This window comes from Rhinolophus hipposideros (genome assembly GCF_964194185.1).
Source record: "Rhinolophus hipposideros genome assembly, chromosome: 5".
In the NCBI taxonomy this organism is placed as follows: Eukaryota; Metazoa; Chordata; class Mammalia; order Chiroptera; family Rhinolophidae; genus Rhinolophus; species Rhinolophus hipposideros.
The window spans coordinates 79667270-79691806 of record NC_138051.1 but is presented as its reverse complement, the minus strand read 5'-3'; the positions used below and the strand labels follow the sequence as shown (position 1 = coordinate 79691806).

Here is a 24537-nt window from a genome sequence, read left to right as displayed (position 1 = left end):
TTCTCCTTTAGCAACCAGGAAGAAGGCTCTTACTAGTTCAAAGGATCTACTGTGAAGGATGTGAGCACAGGTGCTCACCTGGACAGAACCACTCGGGGGAAACTATTATTCACCAACCGAATGAAACCACTGTGCTTCAGACAGTCCCGAAATCAACTGTACTTGCTAACATCTGAGAAGGCACGCAGACCACTAAAAACAGATACTCAGATATACTCATGGGCCTCAGATTCCTTCATCTAACCACACCAAAGGTAGCAACAGCGGTCTCTGAGCTGATTTTTCAATAGGATTGACACACTTGAACCAATCTTGGGCTGGGTATGTATCAAATCTATCATTTTTTCCCCTTCGTGCTTTGTGAATTTATTATGAAGCTCAGAATGGCCTTCCGTACACCAACGTTATTAAAATTTCACCTACTCGTAATGAAAATATGCAAATAAAAATGAAATTTAATTTTTTACCTATCAGATTCATTCATTCATTTCCTCAACAAACATTTGTCAAGTGTTCATTATGTGACAAGCATTGTACTAAGAGCTGGGGATCTGGGAACAAAGAAAACAGAAAAAAAGTTCTACCATTGTGACATTTACATTCTACTGGGTCCAGATAAGCTATAAACAAGGATAAGTAAACTATATAATATACTAGAGAACTGCTATGAGGTAAAATAAAGCTGGAAAGGGGGACAGGAGGTGCTGGAGGGCGGGACAGGGAACATTTGAAATAGGATAATCAGGGAAGATCTCCCTCCTGAGTCATGCTGTTTTGCTATTTAAGTACAGTGATAAAAATCGTGTTATGGATATCTTGTCACATGTGCTGGATCATTTCCATAAAGTAATTTCCTTGAAGTAGAACAGCTAGATCAGAAGGCAGCGGCTGCTGCTGTTTTAAACCGTTATATATATATGTATATATATATATATATATATATGTGTATATATATATATATATGTGTGTGTGTGTGTGTATACATATATATATATGCATATATATATTCTCAAATTGCCTCTTGTAAAGGTTGTACCAGTTACATTTCCATCAGTATGTCTGAGAAGATAATTTCCTTATCTTCCCTTGATTATTGTAAAGAAACAGCATGTGTCCCATGAAAAGGTGGCTCATATTTTCATGCCAATGCTGTGTCTTTTCTTTTTTGTGTTTGTAAGACATTGATGCCTTTGGGAAAACATGCTAATAATCAACACAGATATCTTTTAATCATTTTATCATATTAATTATTCTTCTCACATTTCTCTCTAGCATTTGTGAACAAATTAATTGGCATATATTTTTGATTATCTAAGTAAGCAAATATTAGTAAAAAATATAGCTAATTAATACTCTATGAGCCTTGAACTTCTCCTAAAACACCTTCTTTAATATCATTTTAACTAATTTCTGCTTCTGGCACAGGGGGTTTAACTAAAACCCCCCAAATTGAATTACAACGCCATGTATATTTAAGGTTAAAAGTAATACATGATAGAAAGAGATATTTGCACACATGTTCACTGGAGCATTATTCACGATAGCTAAGATGTGGAAGCGATCTAAATGCCCATCGACAGATGAATGCATAAAGAAAATGTATATACATACAACAGAATGTTATTCAGCCTTAAAATAAAGAAATCCTGTCATATGCAACAAGGTGGACAAACCTTCAGAACATTATGCTAAGGGAACTAGGCCAGTCACAAAGCGACAAATACTGCATGATTCCACTTATATAAGGTTATCTATAGTAATCAAACTCATGGAAACACAATGTAGAATTGTGGTTGCCAGAGGTTAAGGGGAGGGGGAAATGGGAAGTTGTTCACTCAGCACAGTTTCAGTCATGCAAGATGAAGAAATTATGATGATCTGTTGTACAGTAATGTACATGTAGTTAACAATTATACTGTACACTTGAACACTGTTAATAAGATCAATTTATACTACATGCTTTTTACTGCAATGGAAATAAAGTAATACATAATAATAAGACCAAGGAACTTTTGTATTGAGCTTTTACCCTGGGTCAGCACTGCTCTAAGCACTTGACACGTTATCATCTCATGTAATCCTCCCAAGCATTTGAGGTAGGTCCCATCATCATCTCTACACACAGAGGAAGAAACCAAGGCACAAAAGATCCCATAATTTGTCCATGACCACCTAGCTACCAAGTAGTAAACTGGGATCCACCCCCACGGAGGAGTCTGATTTCAGAGCCCCAGGACACTATTCTGCTTTCCTTATATATTATGCTGACTTCCTTTTATCTTCATTGAAATCAAATCTCCCTTCCAAAGCAAATCTAAAGCAAACCTAGTGATGTGTCCAATTTTCATCAGATGCATTTAAAAGACAGATTTCACTCGCTTTACTCCAAGAAGAAAAGGTTGAAAAAAATTTCGTCTGTAAGCAAATTATCATTACTTATGATAAAAGTTCAAGTATGTATAAATATGTATACGTATATGTATATAAAAGTAACCTCAAAAGATCAGCAATGACACCAGACTGAGAGTTCAACTGGTAAAAAAAAAGTTAATTCATGGCCTCATTTTCAATTGTCTCATTTATCTTTGATTTGCTAGTGCTTTTAGGAAATGATTCATATATCAGGGCCCTTGTTCTCCTAATAACGTGTCTGTGTTTTACATTTCCTCATTAGCAAAATGAAAGAATTAGACGAGACAATCTCTAAGTTCCCTGACAACTTTAAATTCAGAGATTATAAATATATAACTTGTCTCTGTATTCAAATGTATAGTTTTATTTGGCTCAGAATCTCACATGGTTGACCTACTGTGCATTTTGCACAGACGTTGCTGTCTGTCATATGCTCATGAAGCGTTTTCCTGTGGCTGCATCCATCTCCGAGGATGGGGTTCTTTATGTTTACAGACGAGGTCATTCCTTCTCTCACAAAGTGAGTGTTGCGAGTCAGTCCCTCACATGCCCGCAGACAAACAGAAACAAACCACAGGTCACAGAGTGAGGGAGGAAACGAAACTTGTCACCAGGCAGATGTAGTGAAACCACATTTTAAGACTATACAACAAACAAGACCAATCCCAAGCAGCTGACAGGTGAACAGCTGCCTTTTAATATCCCCACAACCATGCAGAGATCTGAATTTTGATTCATTATATTGACCCTTTCTTTCATATTTGTGTATATGAGGGGATAGCAGCAGCAGCAGCAATCAATCAAAATGCCTTAGGTGACAAATGATAAATGTGTAAAACGAGAAGCCAATGAAGAGTCACTTCTGTCAAGAGGAGGGTGGTAGATTGGACAAGGGCTCTGGATGCCCTCCAACCTGGTTTGAATACTATTCCTGCAATTACCTAGCTATGGGCTCTGGGAGCGTCAGTTTCCTCATCAGTGGGATGAAGGCAGCACTGCATGTATCTAGGATACAAGAGACACTCACTGTGTGTCCACTTCCCTGTCCCCACCTTCCTCCTCCTGGGATTCCAGGCGGATGGGACGGACTCAGCAGCAGCTTAGAAAACAACCTGGTGGAAACCAGGGGACTACGATTACTACTGGTAATGAATCAGCATAATGAACAGATGTCTATATTGTAATAATGCGTTAAGAATTAGATGTATATGGTATTGAAAAAGCAAGCATGATAGTCATGAGGGAAAAGTGTCATCTGTTAGCATTCCCATTTGTAGGCACCTGTCATGTTTCCTGGTAATCTTCTCAAAAACACCTATCACAGAAAAAAAATTAAAATAGTAGACTAAAAATAATAGGGATGAAAGACCAAAGTGATCATCGAACAGGTAATTCCTAGGTGATTAATAACAACCCACACAAGTGCTCCGAATCTCCAAACTCTTAGAATATATTTCAGGATATTGCATGACTCATAGCCCCTGACCCTATTACTGAATAATACAGGCATGGGGGCGGGGGCGGGAAGGGGGGCAGCGGCAGTAAATTATGGGCATTTGTAAGAGGTAAGCCCAGGAACGCCTTTTTAAGACATTTCGTTAAGAATCTGGTAACTAGGACACTAAGTCTGAGTTTACAGATATTTAATAAACCTTTTCTTTTGTGACAGTACATACGAGTATGAATAATAGGACACTAGTTAAGATACATGAGAATAACTTTTCAAATACAGTCTTATAGGTGTCACTAAGTACTTGTTGAATGCAGGAACTCAATTTAAAATTTATGCAATAATACGTATAGCTACTATGTATTGAATGCCTTAATATATTGACAGGGAGGCAGCATATAGTGACAGCCAAGAGCTTGGATGGTGGAGGCTGACACACCTGTGTTCTAATCCCAGCTCTTCCATTTATTACTTACCGTGTTTCCCCGAAAATAAGACCTAGCCGGACAAGCCGCTCTAATGCGTCTTTTGGAGCAAAAATTAATATAAGACCTGGTATTATATTATATTATATCATATATTATATTCTACCCAGTCTTATAGTAAAATAAGACTGGCTCTTATATTAATTTTTGCCCCAAAAGATGCATTACAGCTGATTGTCCGGCCAGGTCTTCTTTTCAGGGACACATGGTATGTGACTCTTAGAAAGTTACATAAAGGCTGCTCTTTGTCTCACCTATAAAATGAGGCTCACATCCGGGCAATTGTGAGGATTCAATGCGCTAATACAATGAAAACGTCTGGATCAGGGCTTCGCACAGGGTCCTAAGGATTACAATCCTCATGATAACCCACAGTTCTATATTATCATCTCCATAGTACAGGTAAGCAAACCGAGGTTCAAAGAAATTTGAATGAGCTATCCCATGTCAGAGGCTGGACAGGTCTAAAATAACTGCAGATTATCTGACCCCAGAGCTTGTCCAGCACGCCTATTTCCAAACCAACTGAATAAGTTTTATGTACATGTATTAGTTCACATATTTCCAATGTGTTTGTATTAGGTAAGAAGAGAAGAGTTTGGTTTGGCAAAATCTTCTCAATCAAATGGTTCTAGGAAAATTAATAATAATAATGATAACAAACACCACCACCTAGAAACTAGAGTTAATGTGAGTTCCTGAAAAAGGTCAGAAGGAGAAACAAAACAACAAAAAATAACCGGAAACAAAACACAAACAAAGCAGTGGTAGGTTATGACAGCCAGGTCAACCTGCTTCAGGAATTTAAGTGCACAGGTAGAAGTTCTTTCCCTTGCATACACCCCCAATCCAACCTTCCTCTTGAATACTCTGTTAGAAAAACGTAGACAGACTCCCCCTGCACAGCTAGTCTGTTTGCTTGCTCTCTTTATGCCATGCTGAGGAGTTAGCATGTTATTCCTGGCTGCCTGGAAAAGCCCGGGTGCCTGCTGAATTTCTCTTTCTTTCCCCTCCCCCACAACACAAACATACAGCAGCTGAAGACTTGGAGAAACAGTATTCATTCCTGCAGAGGGGCAGAATTTTTCTAGACACATGCAATGAACTTTTAGGAGCAGCATAACAAGACTTGGCTGGGTTTCTATGGGAATCCTTTCCACACCTGTGAGGCAGTGCATGTACACATACCATCAGCAAAACGCTCATTGCATATGGCACTCAAGGTGTTACCAGCACATTGAGAGACCCTTGATGTGAACACTGAGCTGCCCCCACACCCTACCACCTGCTTGTTACAGGAACATCAGCCTCTGTTGGCCCTCAGTGGATCTAAGTTAGTGTGGTAAAACTGGTCATGGTAGGAAGGAGGAAGTAAAGAGCAGATGGAGTGGAAGCTTGAGACGAATTTAGGATGCAGTTTTCTCCCACCTTGAATTACCTTATTATGTGGAAAATTAAGCCTACTAAAAAGTGAAGCGCTTCGGGAACCAGTGAAAAATTAAGATGTATTTAAAATCACCCTCTCCCACTTTGTTGTTAAAAGAAATTTCAGTAGTTCTGCCCTGGCCATCAAAATGTCCTTAATTTTTCTGCTTTTTGGGCTTTTTTCAGTCTGGATGAGGCAGAGAAGAGAGTGGGAGGGAAGGAGAGGGGGGTTGGGAGCAGAAGTTTAACAAAGGATCACTTTAACAGAAACTACTGAGTAATCGCTCTGTCCTGGGCCAAGAATAACATCAGCTCAATGTCGGCAATTAGAATCAGGTCAGTCGGGCCTCACAGCCCGTGAAGCCCTCCTCGCAAACCCCAGCATGGAGGGCTACTCATGCTGATGTCACCAGCAATCAGTGTTGCCCAAGAAAGTCCCCCAACTCAGCTGAAAGAAAAGTTTTTATCCTTCTCCTTCAGGGGCAGGAAGCCAGTGTGAGAAGGACATGGGAAGCAATGAGGAAAACTAGAGAGGAGACACACACCAGGGCAGATCAACACGTAAGAGCCATTTCACCATCCCTAGACTAGCAAGATTATGCAATTTCTCCAACCAGCCCAAATTCATTTTAAATCAATTAATATATGTAAAGCTCCTGGACTAGTGCTTGGAGCACAGTAAGTGTTGACTATTATTAAAACAAAGAGGGAGGAATCTGTCGCATTACTTATCTCTTGTCCACCAGGAAACTTGAATCCTGGGAGCAGTGATTGCTGAGCACAATGTACCCTGATAAGAATGAGCAAGGAGGTTTTCAAGTTTGGAGAACTTATTTATAAGGAGACTATAGTAGATGGAGTGAAAAAGATAGAAACAAAGTTCCTATAAAAAAATGATTGCCTGAAATTTTATAAGGACAACGCTAAGTTTTAACATATCCAGTCTCCCTTCCAAAGGACAGAAAACAAATAACAAAGAGGAGACATTTCTCATGCCTTCCTCTCTAGTTCAGTGGTTCGCAAGTGTGATCCCCAGAAAAGCAGCGTCAGCGCCACCAGGGAACTTAGAAATGGAAACAACTGAGCCCCATCCCAAACCTACTGAATCAGAAATGGGGTTGGGCAAACAATCGGTGTTTTAACAGACCCTCCAAGGGGAAGTGCTGTTACTTAAAACCAGGGATCTGCAAACTAGGGCTTGCAGGCCAAATCCAGCCTGCCGCCTGTTTTTTGTAAATAAAGTTTTATTGGAAAACAGCCACACGCATTTATTTTCATATTGTCTACGGCTGTTTTCATTCTACCATGGCAGAGTTGAATAGGTGCCACAGAGACCCTATGGCCTGGCCCACAAGGTCTAAAATATTACTATATGGCCATTTATATAAAAAGTTGGCCAACCCTGCTCTTAGAACAAAGTCTTTTTTTTTTAAACTGCTGGTTTTACCCATCAGTGTTTAACAGATCATAGTTTCAATTTTGTCTTATTTTGTTTATCATGTTCTCTATCAAATGGAGTGGATCACACCTATGTCTTTGTACCTGTCCCTGGAAACCTTTGCCAGTGGCTCCGTGTGACTTTCCTCTCCCATGCCCATGTTACAGGACCAGTCTTTAGTAGGGGGAGATTCAGCATATGACAATTTCTAGATTTATGAGTGACATGCTAGACAGAGATGAAGAGCAAAGCTTACTTCACATGAATGGCTAGAGATGACGACTTTCAAACTCATATCCTGAATCAAAGTTTGTCTTCTCAGAATTAATACCTTTAATAAGCTGGCTAAGTGCAGAAAAAGATAGAGAATTTCCTCTGCATGGAATGCAAGAAAGGCGGCGTGATTTTTCCCAAAGCATTTTTAGGCGATCACTCTGAAAGGCACTGTCCATGTACATAATTAATACAGTATGATATGATATAATATGAAATAATGTGATGTGATATGTGATAAATACTAAAATAAAAGATATAAACCCCCCTTTAATGTCCTGTTCCAAAACAGGTCTCTATTTGTGGATGAATGCTAGATAAATCTAATTTCAATTCTACTCACTGCTCTTAAACAGGCAATTAACCAAATTGTTAGTTGTATCAATGGTTACCTACACTTAAGTAAAATGAATTCAAAGCATAAGAAGTTCATAAGAAAGTGTAAGAAAGTATCTCTGTTCTAAAAGGTTCTTATCTGGAAAATATGGAATGTACCATCTCATTTTGATCATCACACTGCTTTCTGTCAGATAGAAATGTCCTCATTTAGAAAATCTTTGGGATAGTGGAGACATTTGAGCCAGTTTGCATTTTCACAACTGCAGACATAAGAGCATATCTTCAATATTTTTTAATTTGTGTAAATTTTTAAAAACTCTAACTTCTTAACCTAAGGACAGAAATACAGGCCATACTGAGATTGCAAACCATGCCTCTATCAACCGTTTAGTTATAATTATAACGGTTAGGTATAGCTAAAAACAGAGATTTACAAATCTAGTAGGGCTTTGTTCCTTTTGTGGAGTGATTTTTAATGTCCTCTGAAATAAAGTATCCTAAGTTAATAAATATCCTTACTGTTAGAACATTTAAAATCTTATTTGCTATTTTATTAGTTATAAACTCTTCAGGCTAATAAAATTTACTTTCTTTAGCTCTCCTTACAGTCCCAGAACTTCACACTCTTATTCATTTTTACCTAAGTAAAACTGTGGAGAAAAACAGGGAGAATAAACAAAATGATGTTATAAACATATATAAAATTGTGATGAATGATTTTCTGTTCCCTTTCCAGGAGACATGAGATAACACTCCCTTCTTGGGAGTTCTGACTCCTCCCTAAGACAGATATTCTGACAGATTCTAAAAAACATTTTCCATATACTTCATAGTTCAGTGAAACTAAACCAGTATAATCCTCAGTGAAAAAAAAAAATCCACACAAGAACAGCAGTACTCTGAATTTTCAGAGGAATGTGAGTTGCTGGAAGCTAATCAAAAGAATGAGAAGGACTTACACATGAAGCAGTTTCTAAAAGTAAAAATCAGCAAAACTGTCGCTCCTTCCTCAAAATTTCAATGCCCTGCAAGCACCTCTTTCTTTTCTTTCTCTCTCTTTCTTTCTCTCTCTCTCTCTCTCTCTCTCTCTCTCTCTCTCTCTCTCTCTCTCTCTTTCTTCCTCTCCTCTCTCTCTCTCTTTCTTCTCTCTCTCTCTCTTTTTAAATCATCCACCATTTCAACGTATGTAAGCATTAAAAATTAATTAAAAGGTTAACTGTCTAGATACATGAGAGCCATAAATTATACTCACATATGGGAAATAGGCTATCTGTGATACCTCCAGTATCCACCATCTGATCAAGCTGGGATTCTCAAGTACTATGAATGACGGGGAGTTTGAAGTTAGAGAGTTTTTAAAATTTTACACAGATTAAAAGAAGATACACATTTATATCTGCAATTGTGAAAATGCAAACTGGCTTAAATGCCTCCACTATCCAAAGGCTTTCTATATGAGGACATTTCTACCTGACAGAAGGCAGCATGAGGATCAAAATGAGATACCACATTTCATGTTTTCCAGACAAGAAGTCTGGATATTTCTCCAGTAAAAATAACCCAATGAATTATCTCACAAATACTTAAAATTTCTCAATTATGGTGAATTAATATAATATACAGAGGACACTATCATGGATGATCAAGTGATAAATGATATTGAAATAATAAAATATGTCTGAACCTAGACAATAGTTGAAAAGATAAGTAAAGATAGGGAGCATGATGATAACTGTTTTATTTAAAAGAAAATAAAACTTTGAGAAATGCTGCCTTAGCCTTTGAGTGAATATTAATTTTGCACAAACGAATGCACACTACATACTACATTTTTATAAGAAAGAGTAAATGACAAGAGATCAAACCGATATAAGACATTTCTTCACATAACCAAATATCAGGGAAGCTCAGAATTAATACTGATTCAGCCCAACAGAACATATAGAACATGGTAAGTGATTCTAATAGTAACCCTGAATCATCAAGAAAAATTTAACTCATTGTGGCCTGACTTTTTAGTGAAGTCATCCATTCTCTGTAGTTGGGGCCATACGGATAGGCTAGTGCAATATACTTATACAGCTCCCCTAGACGTACACGCAGGAGTTTCTGTCATTTTATAGACAGTGAGTAGGGAACCGATATTTCACTAGAGCATAAACTCCATGACAGCAAGGATTTTTGAGTATATTGTAACATTTTTATATACACTGTTTTGTGTACAATCAATCAAACCAGAAGACTAACAACCTAACTTATGACACTTTCCTACAAGAAGAACTTGAAAGTGATTTATTCCTTGACAATCTTGATAGATCATGAAGGATTAATATGTGCTCGTGGGGCCGGCCCGGTGGCTCAGGCGGTTGGAGCTCCGTGCTCCTAACTCCGAAGGCTGCCGGTTCGGTTCCCACATGGGCCAGTGGGCTCTCAATCACAAGGTTGCCAGTTCAACTCCTCAAGTCCCGCAATGGATGGTCCTGCAACTAAGACTGAACACGGCACCTTGAGCTGAGCTGCCTCCCAGATGGCTCAGTTGGTTGGAGCGCGTCCTCTCAACCACAAGGTTGCCGGTTTGACTCCCGCAAGGGATGGTGGGCTGCGCCCCCTGCAACTAGCAATGGCAACTGGACCTGGAGCTGAGCTGCGCCCTCCACAACTAAGTCTGAAAGGACAACAACTTGAAGCTGAACGGCACCCTCCACAACTAAGATTGAAAGGACAACAACTTGACTTGGAAAAAAGTGCTGGAAGTATACACTGTTCCCCTTCCCCAATAAAAACAAACAAACAAAAAACACAAACAAAACAACTTCTCAGCCTTGTCTGCTAAAATATATATATATACATACATATATATATATATATATATATATATATATATATATATATATATGTGTGTGTGTGTGTATGTATATATATATATGTGCTTGTGTATACCAAGTCTATGAAGGCAAGGTTGTAGTCCATTTAGAAAAGAATTCTTTAAAATGCTAGCTTTTAGATCTGGGAATTAGACTCTCTGGGAGGGTCTCATTGAGCATACAACAGAAAGGGTAAACACTACAATAGAGACTTTTGTGGAGAAACAGTCAAATGAAAGAATGTCAAAACTGGTTCAGCATCACTGTCCAGGAAAGGCAAAGTTATGGCTTCAGAACATTTCTTCCCTAAGAGTAGATTCCCCATAAACCATCCAAGCCATGGTGGTGTTGGTCAACTTTTGGGAAACAGTTCCCACATTTCCCATTGACATTATTATCATTACCAACAGAAGGAAGATGGCAGCACGTGGAAAAGTCTTAATCTTGATTTACCTGGTGCCGGGCTCGACTCTGGTCCAGAAGCTGCCGGGACTGAAGTTTCTGTTGTTCAAGTTGCTGCAGGGCAAAATGGAGTTGGTAACTGCCTGCCGTGGGGTGATACTTGTGCTGGGGTATTACCCCTGTAGCCCTGCTGTACGCGTTGTTCTCTACCTCTCCCTCCCAGGCAAAGCCACCTGTTTGGAGGCTCCTGAAAAGAAAAGAAAGCAGATTTCTTAGAGTAGTTGTATGACTAACCAAAAGGAAAGGGGAGAAACAAACTGAGGTATTTTTCCTTTGTAGAGCTAAACACAGTTTGGAATTACAAATCAATGTGTGTCATAAATTACCTAGCTCGCCCACTGACCTACAGCTTCATGAACACAAAGACAGGGTCTGCTCTGCTCTCCTTTCTAATCGGAGGTGTTATAAGGCCTGGTGTGTGACCAATGCTCAATAAATATCTGCTGAGTGTTAAATAATTAAAACAGCAATTTCACTCCCCTGTGATAGCCACACGGACCTCCAAGAGGAGCTTCAAATACAGGATAGTAGGTTAATTTAAGGTAGGAACAGAGGCACAATCAACTGCTCTAACATTAACTTCAAAAGTCCAGGGGTGAATTATACAGAATTCTTGTTTGTTTGTTTTTTCAAACCACCCAATTGTGAATTAAGTCTTTTAAAAAAGTGATTATTTATATTTGAGCTTCTATTCCCATCATGGGATGACATGACTAGTGTGAGAAGATACTTTTTTCATTATTCTAAATTTACTTCAACAGGGTCTCCCGCCAGGCTAACATTTAGCCTGAACACATGAGAAAGATAATGGGCTTGTGGCGTTTGGGATCGGTTAGTATCTCTGCTACGCTACTTGCTAAATACTATCTTCCTTACCCAAATTCTAAAATTTTAGATTCTGGTGCCTTGTCTGTACACATAGGAGTCAAAGTCTTCACAACTACGGATTCCTACTTATCCCCTCTCAGTCCATTTCTTCCAGGTAAAAACGTCCCCATTTAGACCACTTCCCACCCATTAGGATGGCTATTATTAAAAACAAAACAAATGGACAACAAAACAAAACAAGTGCCGGCAAACAAGTGGAGAAATGGGAACTCTCATGCATAGCTGGTGGGAATGTAAAAAATGGTGTGGCTGCTGTGGAAAACACTGGTGATTCCTCAAGAAACTAAAAACAAAAGTACCACATGATCACTCCATCAATTCTACTCCTAAGTATATACCCCAAAGAACTGAAGGCAAGAACTCACACAGATACACCAATGTTCAGAGCAGCATTCATTCTTCATAATCGCCAAAAGGTGAAAACATCCCAACTGTCCATGAACAGATGAATGGATAAACAAAATGTGATAGATACATACAATGCAATATTATTCGGCTTTAAAAGGGAAGGAATTTCTGACACATGCAACAACGTGAAGGAACTCTGAAGACATTATGGTAAGTGAAATGAGTCAGAAAAGGACAAGTATTGTATGATTTCACTTACAGGAGGTATCTAGAATAGTCCAATTGATAAAGATATAAAGTAGAATGGTGGTTGCCTGGGGCTGGGGAGGCAGGGGAATGGGGAGTTATTGTTTAATGTGTGCTGAGTTTTAGTTTGGGATGATGAGAAAGTTCTGGACATAGATGGTGGTGATGGCTGCACGACACTGTGAATGTACTAAATGCCAATGAATCGCACACTTATGAATGGTAAATTTTATGTCATGTACAATTTACCACAATTTTTTTTTTTAAAGTTCCCCATATATTTTAAAAGTCCTATTTGGGAGTCCTTTCATCACCTTAACACTTTTAGTTACTTTCTGAACCTTCTTTAATTGCCCTGTATATTTTTATTTTCCTTTTTAAAGTACAATGACCAGAAAATTGTACATAGGAGAAACATTAAGAATTTCATTGTGAACAACTTTACCCCAAACCCTGGTTAATAGGGCTTAGAGAAATGAAACGTGCCTGATTTAAGAGAAATATGGATAGTGATTTAAATCACTGTAATTCTTTCCTTTGTAAATGTCCTTAAGTATCAGTGGCCACTTCCATGGCAGAGATGCTGCACATGGGGGTCAGGTTATGCAGACCTTCCTGAGTCCCAACCGACAGGCCACCTGGCTATTTACAGCCTGGGTCCTAAGGAACCCAACAGCGACCTGTGAGAGGGAGCAAAGTGGAATGTCTGCTGAGTCCCGAAGTCCACGCTCCTTTCTTGACCTCCCTCATATCTCGGTCATTTCAGTTCTCTGCCTCTCTCAAAGACATTTCCAAATACCTAGTTAAGGGAAAGCCTGCATAATGTATTCTGAAGTCCACGGATGAAAGGTTTTCCGCCCACATAATCTCACCTCGTACATGTCACATGCCTTGCTCATCTCCTCCCACAGTTTGGCTCCCACAGTTCAGTTGCGATGATTACTCACTTTCAGTTAATATTCTTAGAGAACAGTACCAAAAAGCTTGGAGCTTATTTATTAATTTTTTTGAGTATGACAATTGATCTTCACTAACACCTTTGGAAATGCTGCAATGTGCATACTGTTATACAGTTAAAAAGACATGCTCTTTCCCCAGGGGCTTCCAGAGGTATGGAGAAATATGGCCACCAACGATCGAATACAAATAAGTACCTAAATACATGAATAAAATGTTCACATTATTCACAAAGTGAAGTTGAGTGGGAGTAAACAGGAGTTACTCCCTGTTTAGGAAAGGAGGTGGTCAGAGGAACCTGTTATCTCTTTTCTCATTAGTGAGGGAAGAGATAAGCTCCCTGGGGAAAACATGCAAGAATAGCTAGGAGAACTCAGTGAGCTCTGAGTGGAACGAGGGGCAATGGAGAAAGGCATTGCCACAGGTATAAATGAAGAGAAGGTTCCAGGCAGGAGTGGGCCCATCCAATGAACAAAGGGAAGAGCAGGAGGTTCCTGGAGGTCTCTATACCAATTAGGGCAGGTATTTGAATCTAGAATAAAACTATTATTTATGAGAACTGGACCAATGGTAAGAAAACTTATCAGTTATGATTCTGCTTCCACTCCTGGTATGCTGGTTATCGGAGTAGTTTCTTGCCACAAGTAGCAATCTGGACTCAGGGATTAGATATTAAAGCATTTATGTAACCATGTAGTTTATATCAAATTCATCTCACTGGTTAGCTAGATTGGTTTTATTTCTAAAAGCTGCTTTAATAACCAATATTCCTAAGAGGTATTTAATGTAATGTCTTGTTGTATATCGGACATCGGAGTCTGTAACGAGGCCCCCTTATTTGGAGATGACCAGGGACAGACTCTCAGGTGTGCGTACACAAAGCAGGAGTCTGTGGATGAAAGCGGTAGGACAGTGTGCAAGAGTAGATGAAATAAGGGACTTTGGATATGAGGAGGCTTATTCATCCAACTGCACACATATTGAACAGACTGCAACATCATAAACTTTTATAGTGAAAGCTGTTTTTAATCTCATCAGTAACATAGGCCCAGCCTCCAAATCACAAAAGGAAGTTCCTCAAGCAAATAGAGGCTTTTAGCAAAGAGGCAGGAATTTTTACAGTGCAACACTGGGTGGGGGAAGGAGTGGTCAGTTGTGGAGGGCAATGTGGTTAAGCGCCATGAGAAACTTACTCGCTTTGAATTACACGGGCTGCTACTCGGGCCATGGTAGCTCACAATTAAAGCACAAGCCTTTGGGATTTGCAATATGAAAATGCTGTAACAACTGACATAGGTACACTCTCAGTTGGGCTTTGTCTGAGATGTATCGATACATTCCTTTGCATGGCATCTTAGAGTTTCCATTTCCACCCAAAATTCCATCCCACTTGCTCGAGCCTGGATTCATTCTAATTTATTAGTCATACATTTTGTACTCCCACCAAAACTTTGAGACTCATTATTCTTCTAAAATATAGCTTCTATTCTTTTATTCATTTAGTATTTATATTCTTTGCTCAATACTAAAATACAATATTGTTCATATTCCCTGTAAATAACTTCTAATAGTTTTATATTATTTCTAGAAGAGAGTATATAGGGCCAAGAAAGCTAGCTGTGGGAATGCTTAGAATGTTTAACATTTGATTCAAATTCAAAGATTCAAAGTGAACTGTGCTGTATTTCACCCTTACTACATATGTAGCTAATAAGCAACAAACACTATGGTACGTTTTTCTGAATACCACATCCTCATTAGCATAGTCATTTAGAATTTCATCTTACTTTCTATGTTACACTGTGGCATTGCAGGACTAAATGTTTCTTGCCATAACTGCCTTCCTGCAAAACACCTCCAACCAATACACACTAAAGGGCTATGCTTTTCCCTTTGTAGTAATATCTGCTCCATCAAAGGGACGTTGGTTCTAAGGAACTTGGAGACAATATGTAAAATGCACTGGTCTTTAGCAGAGCAAAATCTTTTCAGCAGGCTGTTACGCTCTCCAGAAAGATATACTTTCAGTGTCAAGATCTGCCAAAAAGGATACGATGTCACAAGAGTGGAGAGTAGGGATGAGACAAAAGAATGTGACAGCCGCACACAGAGTATGATTCCGCAGTCCATTTCTCCAGCCTTCTCCACCCAATCGTGGCAAAACCTGAGCCACCATGTACAGGGACACCCCTGCCTCTCTTGAGGGTGCTGGGGAGTATGTGTGTGTGCTTTCAAATGTCATAAAAATGGGGGTGGGGGATTGCTGACATTTAATAGGTGGAGGTCAAGGGTGCTAAGTATCCAGTGATGCGAGCGAGAGCCCTGTACTGGGGAAAGGTGTGCTGCTCAAAGTGCCAAGGGTGCATCTAATGAAAAGCTCCTTAAAGCCATGAAGGAAGTACTTTCTGGAGAGAATCTCACAAGAAAGAATATCCACCCATTTCCAAGGCATTTCATAGAATGTGTAGATATTTAAGGACATCAGAGGCTGCATCTTATTTGTCTATAAATTCCCAATCTCAAACAAAGCAATTGTGGCACATAGTAAGTGCTGCAAAAGTGCTGTACATGCTGAAAATCCTAGCTGACAGAAGGGCTCCCACAGGCAGGACACAGTGCTGGCCAGAATAAGGAAGCGACATGATCAAAGAGGCATTACATAATGTGGTGGGGCCCTCTCTTGGCTTTGGGGTGGGGTGGGGGCATTTCCTTGGCTTTGGGGGTATTAATAAAGAATACTGAAACCGTCAACTAAAAAGTCGTGAGACTTGCTGTTGGTAACTGCTGACTGGGAACAGTGATAGCCAAATGAAATTTGTGCCTCAAATTATTTAAGTGGAATGAGTTAGACGTACCTGCCAAGAGATTTTATGCTCCTGGTGACAGATGCCTTGATTCCTCAGAGAATTTTGATGTTGGAATGCAATTTTACAATGATCTCTGAAAATGCAGGTGCTAAAGACTAAACTATTTATTCCCTTTGAGTTTGCTCCTTGAGATAACACTATACACACTTTCACATTTTCTGTTTTGAATCTATGGAGTTATATTGAGATAGTTCTTTCGTAGGAAGAGTTGAGGTACAATAAAGGTAGTGTTAAAGATACAGAAAAGCTCAGAAATTATCTGGAAAAAAACAGTGAACGTTTGACGACCTACATGCACAAAACTATATGAAATTACAAATGCTAGTTGCTCTTCCTGCTTGAGAACAGAGTAAAAGGGCTCAAAAACCTTTAAATATTTTGTTTATTTGAGAGAATGAAAGGCTCTTGGGAAAGGATTAAAAAAATAATCCAAGAAAGCAGGCAAAAAGAAATAAAAGGTTTTGAATGCTGGAAAGGACTCAAAAGCAATGCAAAAGCTGGGTTAGTGACAGAGCTCTGGAGGAAGAGCAGAGGCCGCGTTGCCCCTGGACCTGCACCACTGGTTCTAAACTGGGTGACCCTCAGAATGGGAAGCCACACCACTGAGTGACCAGGAGCTGGGCTCTAGAACAAGGCTGCTAGGTTCAAATCCTGGCTCTATCACTTCAAGCAACATTCTCAACCTCTCTTGGTTTCCTCAGCTGTGAAATGGGACTGCAAATCAATCCCGCCTCTCACAGGGCGGGTCTAAGAATTAAAGGTGGTGATCCCCGTACAGCGTTTAGCACGGTGCCTGGCACGCGTGACAAATGCTCCATGAATGTGAGCTGCTACTATTAACATTCTGCCCAGGGAAAGTAGATCCAAACCTTTGGGAAAATAAACAATCAGGGCACCAAGGAATAGGTGTGAGCAATTCTATTACTTCTTCGAAGACCAGCAAAGTACTATTTATAACCCCCTTACCAAGTATTGTGTCCAGATGGGGTAACCTGGATGATAAATGGGGGAGCCAATCTAATAGATCAGGAAAAGGACTCAAGAGAACTGTTCAGTGTGTGTGAGCAGGGTGCCAGAGAGCTGCTGCATGGCAGCCGCCGCCTGAAGAGGCTTCCCCACAAGGGAGGCCGGCTGCCCCCGGCCAAGCCAGCCAGAGAATGCGCTAAGCAGAGGCAGGGCAGGGCGCAGGCGGGGTGTGGGGGTTTACTAATAATGCTGATTACCAGGAAGGGACAGCCATTCAGGCAGAGGATGTGAGCACTGTGGGGTCGGGAGAACCCTAAGCCTCCTCCCACCTCTGTTAATAAAAGCCTAAATTATCAGCAGTGGCTACCGCCCCCTTCGCCTTTTCAAAATGAAACAAAACAGGAGTTTTGTTTGTTTGCTTTTTTAAGGAGCAAAAACAGTATATCCTCAATGCCATAAACCTGAAAAACACAAAAAGAATGAAAGGCAAAAACCGAAAGTCACCTCTCTGTCACCCAACAACCAAAGATGGCTACTATAAACATTTTGTTGACATTTTGATGTATATACTTCCTCTGTGTGTCATTTCCCTCACACAAACAATGATTCTGTACTATCTGCTTTATAGCCTACTTTTTTCCATCTGGCAATATGTCGTGAAATTTTTCCCACATGACAGTATTGGTTTTTGGCAGTTCTTACTCCACTGTTACCTTCCCTTACACTAAAAGTCAACCTAAACCCTTAAACCTTTTTGATACTTGAATTTTGGAAACGATGTGAATAACTTTATGTTTTTCCTTACTAAATTCCATGAAGTATACTCATCATTCCAATATGTTTAAATCCTTGTGAACCCTGATTGGCACCCAAGGTATTCAGTATCCTACCCTACTTTGTGTCATCTGAAAATAGGATTAGCATATCTTCTAGATATTAGTTAAGCGTCTAGTATACAGTAGGTACCTAAATAAATGAGAATGGATAAATTAATTCATTGATAAAAATGGTGAACTAGTGAGCCAATGACAGAGCCCCAGAGATTTAATTATCAAACTTACACTGATTAATTGCTTGGGGACAGTTGCCTATTTAGTCACCAAATATTCCTAATGATAGGATTATCTCGTTCACAGTTCTCTTTCATGCTCACAAGATTTCATTATGCCTTGCCTAAACCCAGTTACAGTAATTCATTTTAGTTCCCCCGATCTCCTCTTACTAAAGTAATTCTACCATGAAGAAAAATGAGGCTTAGTCTAGCATGATTTATTTTTTTCATGAATCAATGCTGGGCTTAAGTGATTCCCTTTTCCTACGAGCTGCCAAATCATTGATTTGCTAATCTGTTAGAGTTTGGCCTGAAACTGACATCACAATTAACCAATTTATATATTCAGCATCTAACTTATTTCATCTCTTCCCTTCCTTTCCCAGTGTGTGAGCTCCTTCGTTGCATTAAATCATACACTGAATCACAACCACAAAAGCTAGAACCATAAATCGCAAATTAGTATTCATAAGAACTACTCCTCTTTGTACATAGTAATTCAATTATTAAGAAAATAAGACTGATTCAATAGCTTGACTCTTGTGAGTTTCATTTGCCTCGAGGAATAACTGGCTTGGATTGGACAAAGATGTGCGCTGAACTAAGAACTTAAATGAGGAGGAGACTGTATATCGATCGGCACCCCCAAAATAAACCTATCACCTACTGTTTATTACACATCTCTATAGAAAAGCTGAAAGAAGTGGGATAACAAATTAAAATAAAGTGGTTCCATGAAGCCAGCCCTGTTTCCACATGCTACCCATGAAAACTTAACTTCCTAATTCCACTTGCTAATGAAGAACTCAGTCTCTTTACATTGCAGTCTTCCTTTCTAAAGAAAGCAACCGCAAACTGAGATATCCATGTACAGATTCACTAAAATATCATTATCTAACAAGTTGTTTTAAAAAGCTAAAGTATACAAAATCTCATTTTATTTGACTGTTTTTAAGGTCTCTGAATTAGACAAAAGTTTTAAACATTGTATTACTAGCAAAAAATAAAAGCAAAGAAACAAATAAAACAAAATAAGGTGGCTCAAAATCAATTATTAGCCCCCCCCAAAAAATGATGCAAGATTCAAAAGAGATTAAGAACATGAGTAGGATCCAAATAAGATACATAATTTGAAATACATAAATACAAGCAATTGAAAGGGGAGCTTGATGGTTATTCAATGAGTTAGTGGAGATACAGAAAAGGAAGCAGTAGTGATGACTGGAAGAAGTCTAGGGGGGATATTTTGGCTAATTACTTTGATTTTATGAAATACTCTGTGACAATAACATAAATTTGGGAAGGACACACTGAGGTATCACGTCAAAAGCTAAGAACTGATATCCCTGTCCTTTAAAAGTGCAGCAAGATCCCAGCCAATGACAATGGATAGGGAATGTGAACCCGACTTCTGCCGTCTTCACACTGGTACCACTCCATGACTGACAAAACGATCTCCAGGAGAAGAAAATAAGGACAAAGTTAGATTTCTCAGTACATCTGGCAGAGCCACTGGGGGCAGGGTTTATGGAACACAAAGCTGGATATAAAACCAAACCTTTCAAAAGGTGAAGTTCATAGCACTGGTCTAGAAAGCAACTTAGGATTCTGGGAGCCAGCCAGTCCTGTACATGGAGACTCCTTGGTCCCTTCCCTATTAGCAGTCTGGATCTGAATATTCAGATTGATCCTTAGCCTTATTAACAAGAACTCTTTGATCCACTTCTTTACTTTGGCATAACCAGCATACCACATGAAGCCTGAAAAATGTGAACTAAAAAAGAAGTGAGCAAAGAGTGACCTTTAAGGAAGCCAAAAGAGAACTCCCTGACACCCGTTCATTCGACAAGGAAGATTGAATCCAGATCAGCAGGATTTTTATCACAGTCTGATGCCTTTGTATCAACAATGCAGGTACACAGGAGCACAGCTGGCCCTTGTAAAACTGGACCACCATCACCTAGCTTTCACACCCTGCAAAGACAAGCTGAGAAACGTTTTCAAAGTGAAAATTAATGTGCAGACTGCCTCGGGCAGCTGACATGCCAGTTTCCAACTACTTCGACACTGAATTGAAGCTGGGTTCAGACCCAGCGCACACAGCCTGCAAAAGTGTCACAAATTTAGAATTCCTGCCTCATCGCATTAGTTAGGCTCCTTTCGTTTCTCCTCTTTTCCCCAGGAAGCAAAACAGCAGGCAACTTGGAACAGTCAAGTCTACAGCTTTTCTGGCTCCAGTAACCTGTCTCTGCCCCCTTTCTTTAATTGGCCAAGGGAAATGGGAGACAACTCCAAAAACTCCACCTTTCTTTCTTTTTTAAAACCTTCTCCACCTGTCAGTTTTCTTTTCCTTAGAAATAAAGATTTTTAAAAAAATAAAATAGGAAAACACTGGGGAAATCACAAGCAACATGATATTTTTTAAAAGCCATAGGGCCTTTTAAAGGAAGGGAAATAAAAGGTGTACTAATGGTCAGGCCTTTTCCTTACCTTCAAAGTGCAATCTATGGAAACAAACCTTCATTGTATTAGGAACTGGCCTCTTAATCATCGAGTCCAGGGCCTGGCTACAATAGCAGATGCTTCTGTTATGTCAAGACAAGTCTACTGGAATCTGCTGTCCTCGAGATTTACTAGTGGGGCTGCTGAGTCCAAGGTCACAGCTGGTGAGAAATGCAGGCACCTGCCTCCGATAGGATCAGACCATTACAACTCGTCATCCTGGTCCTCAGCTGCTTGCACTGAACGCTAACTCACGACCCGCCCCAGGAGAGGCAGCCATGGTACAGGACAGTGATGCCCTGGACCAACAGCACTGCATCGCTTATTAAAAATGGGAGCTTATTAAAAATGAAAATAATCCAGCTCTACTGAAACCAGAAACTCTGGGGTTGGGTCCAGCAATCAGTCTGTGTGTTAACAAGCTCTTCACGTGACTTAGACACACACCACTGAGATTCACTGGCAGAGAGGTTAAGAATGGATTCTGTGACCACTGGCTTGGTTGGAATCCTGACGGCCATTCACTATTGTGTCATCTTGGGCAAGTCACTTCATTTCTCTGTGCGTAGTCTCTTCCTCTGTAAAATGGGGGTGATAACAGTACTTATCTCACAGAACAGCTGGGAGCACTAAACCAGGAAATACATGTAAAGCTTTGAGAATGGACACTGGCACATACCGTGTTTCCCCGAAAATAAGACCTAGCAGAATAATCAGCTCTAATGCGTCTTTTGGAGCAAAAATTAATATAAGACCACGTCTTATTTTACTATAAGGTCTTATTATCAGGGAAACACAGTAGAAAAAGTTAGCTATTGAATGAGTTAAGATACATGAAGCAGTTAGGGACCGTAAGCACTACCTGTTACTCTCAGCTACTATTATTTCTTACATGTGATCTTGTTTTTGAGGTTCAATGGATTTCTCACAGATCAATAGGCAACCCATATTCTTATATGGCAAACCAGGTCCCTTTGGTATAGAGAAGCTAATCAGTTTTGATATGAATACGATAAAAACAGGAATACAGAATTTGTATTTTAGGGACTGAATCAAACTAAAATTCTTTACCTCTAAGAGCTCTAAATCCAGACATTACACTTGCTGATGAAGACATGTGTGATTCATCTCTGAGTCTGGCAATGGCCCGATTCCCCACAAACTGAGTCCATAAATGGCCAGGAAACTAAAAGGGACATCTTTCATTATCTTCTTCTTCTTTACATCCTTTTCCTGAATCCTGGTTTTCTTCTACACGTAATCTTAGCCAAAAACAGAAGTGATGGTTCCCTTCTAAACTGCCATAGCTGTTGAACAATATTTGTTAAACCAAAGCTAAAACGACAAATCACATTCATAAGACATGTTGACCAGCACCTGTATGATCAGGCCATTGTAAGAAACCAAGAGGACCAAAAATCCACAATTTCCATCCCCTAGAGTCACGAGACTTCCCTTGTATGGAACTACCCACCATCTAAAGCAGCCATTCTAATCGGCCTGATCTGCTGGTTCAAATCTGTGAAAGAAATTAAGTTATATCCAGAAGAGTCAGCATACAAACCAAGTAGAAATTTAATCCAAATTGTACACACAAGCCATAAACTAATAGTTCGTTTCTTCAGACTCTTAATGTTTTCTGCCCACACACATAGCATGGTATTAATGTCTGGTGAAAGTGAAAAATTGTACAGATTCACAGACTATGGGAAAGATATTTGTAATGCTGAACTATACTGCTCTGACTAATAAGTGTTTCTTCACTTTTGCTCACAGAAAGATTGTTTTTTTATGCTCCAAGTTTCTTTTCAGAAATATTTCCACTTCCCCTTTGCACATTCTCATCATTAATAAATAGGTCTAGACCAGCCTGGGATGCCAGTGCGAAAAGACCGTACTGATTTTCCTCTCCCCACAAGCAGAGAAGTTGAACTAGTGAAAAGAGCATGAGCTTTCACATCAGGAAGAGCTGGACTCCAATGTCAGTCTCTCTAAGGCTATTTCATCATCTGTACTTGAAGATAACAAGACCCACGTTACAGCCATGGTTTCAGAAATAAATAGGATAAAGCCCCCTAAGCACACGATATGGCATGAACTAGGCACTCAATCAATGTTAGTTCCCTGCCCCTCTTTCTTTCGTTCCTATCCTTAACAAATGGCAGAATGGACTCTTATCACTTCAAAATAAGGGTAAAATATTTCTGAATTAATAACAAGTCACAGTTAAACATAAAAATCAATTTAATACATGCTAAGTATAAAATTATATCAACATTGAAAAGCGTGAAGGAGGAAAAAGTCAACCATAGTCCCATTCTGCAACCATGGTGGTTTGGGAAATTTCATTCCAGTCTTATTCTAGTACATTATGATTATATTATCCAGCTTTTATCATTTAATATTAAAGCCAAGACATATGGCTGTATTTTATTTATGTATTTAAAAATATGTGTATTTATTTATTTATTTTTTATTGGGGAAGTGATACAGGACTTTATTGGGGAACGGTGTGTACTTCCAGGACTTTTTTCCAAGTCAAGTTGTTGTCCTTTCAATCTTAGTTGTGGAGGGTGCCGTTCAGCTTCAAGTTATTGTCCTTTAGTCTTAGTTGTGGAGGGCGCAGCTCAGCTCCAGATCCAGTTGCCGTTGCTAGTTGCAGGGGGCACAGCCCACCATCCTTTGCTGGAGTCAAACCGGCAACCTTGTGGTTGAGAGGACACCGCTCCAACCAGCTGAGCCATCCGGGAGCTCAGCGGCAGCTCAGCTCAAGGTGCCGTGTTCAATCTTAGTTGCAGGGGACGCTGCCCACCATCTCCTGTGGGACTCGAGGAGTTGAACCGGCAACCTTGTGGCTGACAGCCCACTGGCCCATGTGGGAATCGAACCGGCAGCCTTCGGAGTTAGGGGCACGGAGCTCTAACCGCCTCAGCCACCAGGCCGGCCCATGTATTTTTTTAATTAAGAAAAAAACTCCTGCTCCACCCCAAACTCTGTATGCCACTGTGCTGGGAACAGGACCGTAGCTTTAGAAAATAAGAGGAAGGGAGTAACTTCCTGTGGGTGAAATCAAGGAAGACTTCAAAGTGGAGGCAGTTTCAAAAGAGTACCAACAATTTGACAACTGGAAAGGACATTTCAGGTTGAAGGAATAGCATATAAAAAGAGCAGGGAACAATAGGAAATCCAATGTGGTTAAATTGTGGGGGTGGTAGAGAGATGATGTAATGAAAGCTGGTAAGACATGGATCTCTCACATATTCCAAAATAGAAATGTTACTGGTCAAAACTGCCATCCAAGCAAAGCACAACACAGAAGCTTTATTTGGAACCATCCACCATTTGCTCATATGAAGCTACAATGAAAAGGCTAAGGTTCGGGGAAGGCAAAGGGCATGAGTGAGGGGCTTAGGATGGCCAAGCACGGAAAAACCAAGCCTTACACCATTGACGTGAGGGCCGTCTAACTGCCCACCTTCAAGCTAAGCCCTTTACATGCCTTACCATGGTGAGCTTTCATAGCAACACACTGAAAAAGATATGGCTACTACTCTATTTTACAGA

At 39.9% G+C, this 24537-nt stretch overlaps 1 protein-coding gene across 18 annotated transcripts in view; it reads right to left on the bottom strand.

Annotated features, from left to right (window-relative positions):
• The window catches only part of TTLL5 (tubulin tyrosine ligase like 5), a 241135-nt gene that overhangs the window by 63948 nt on the left and 152650 nt on the right, over positions 1-24537 (bottom strand). For all 18 annotated transcript variants that reach the window (XR_013993323.1, XM_081048131.1, XM_081048142.1 and 15 more), the window contains one exon: positions 11140-11335. Coding sequence is in view for 17 of the 18 variants with exons in the window: in XM_081048131.1 (XP_080904257.1) it covers positions 11140-11335 (196 nt within the window). In the remaining variant the exon portion in view is untranslated. The remainder of the gene's footprint in view (positions 1-11139; positions 11336-24537) is intronic.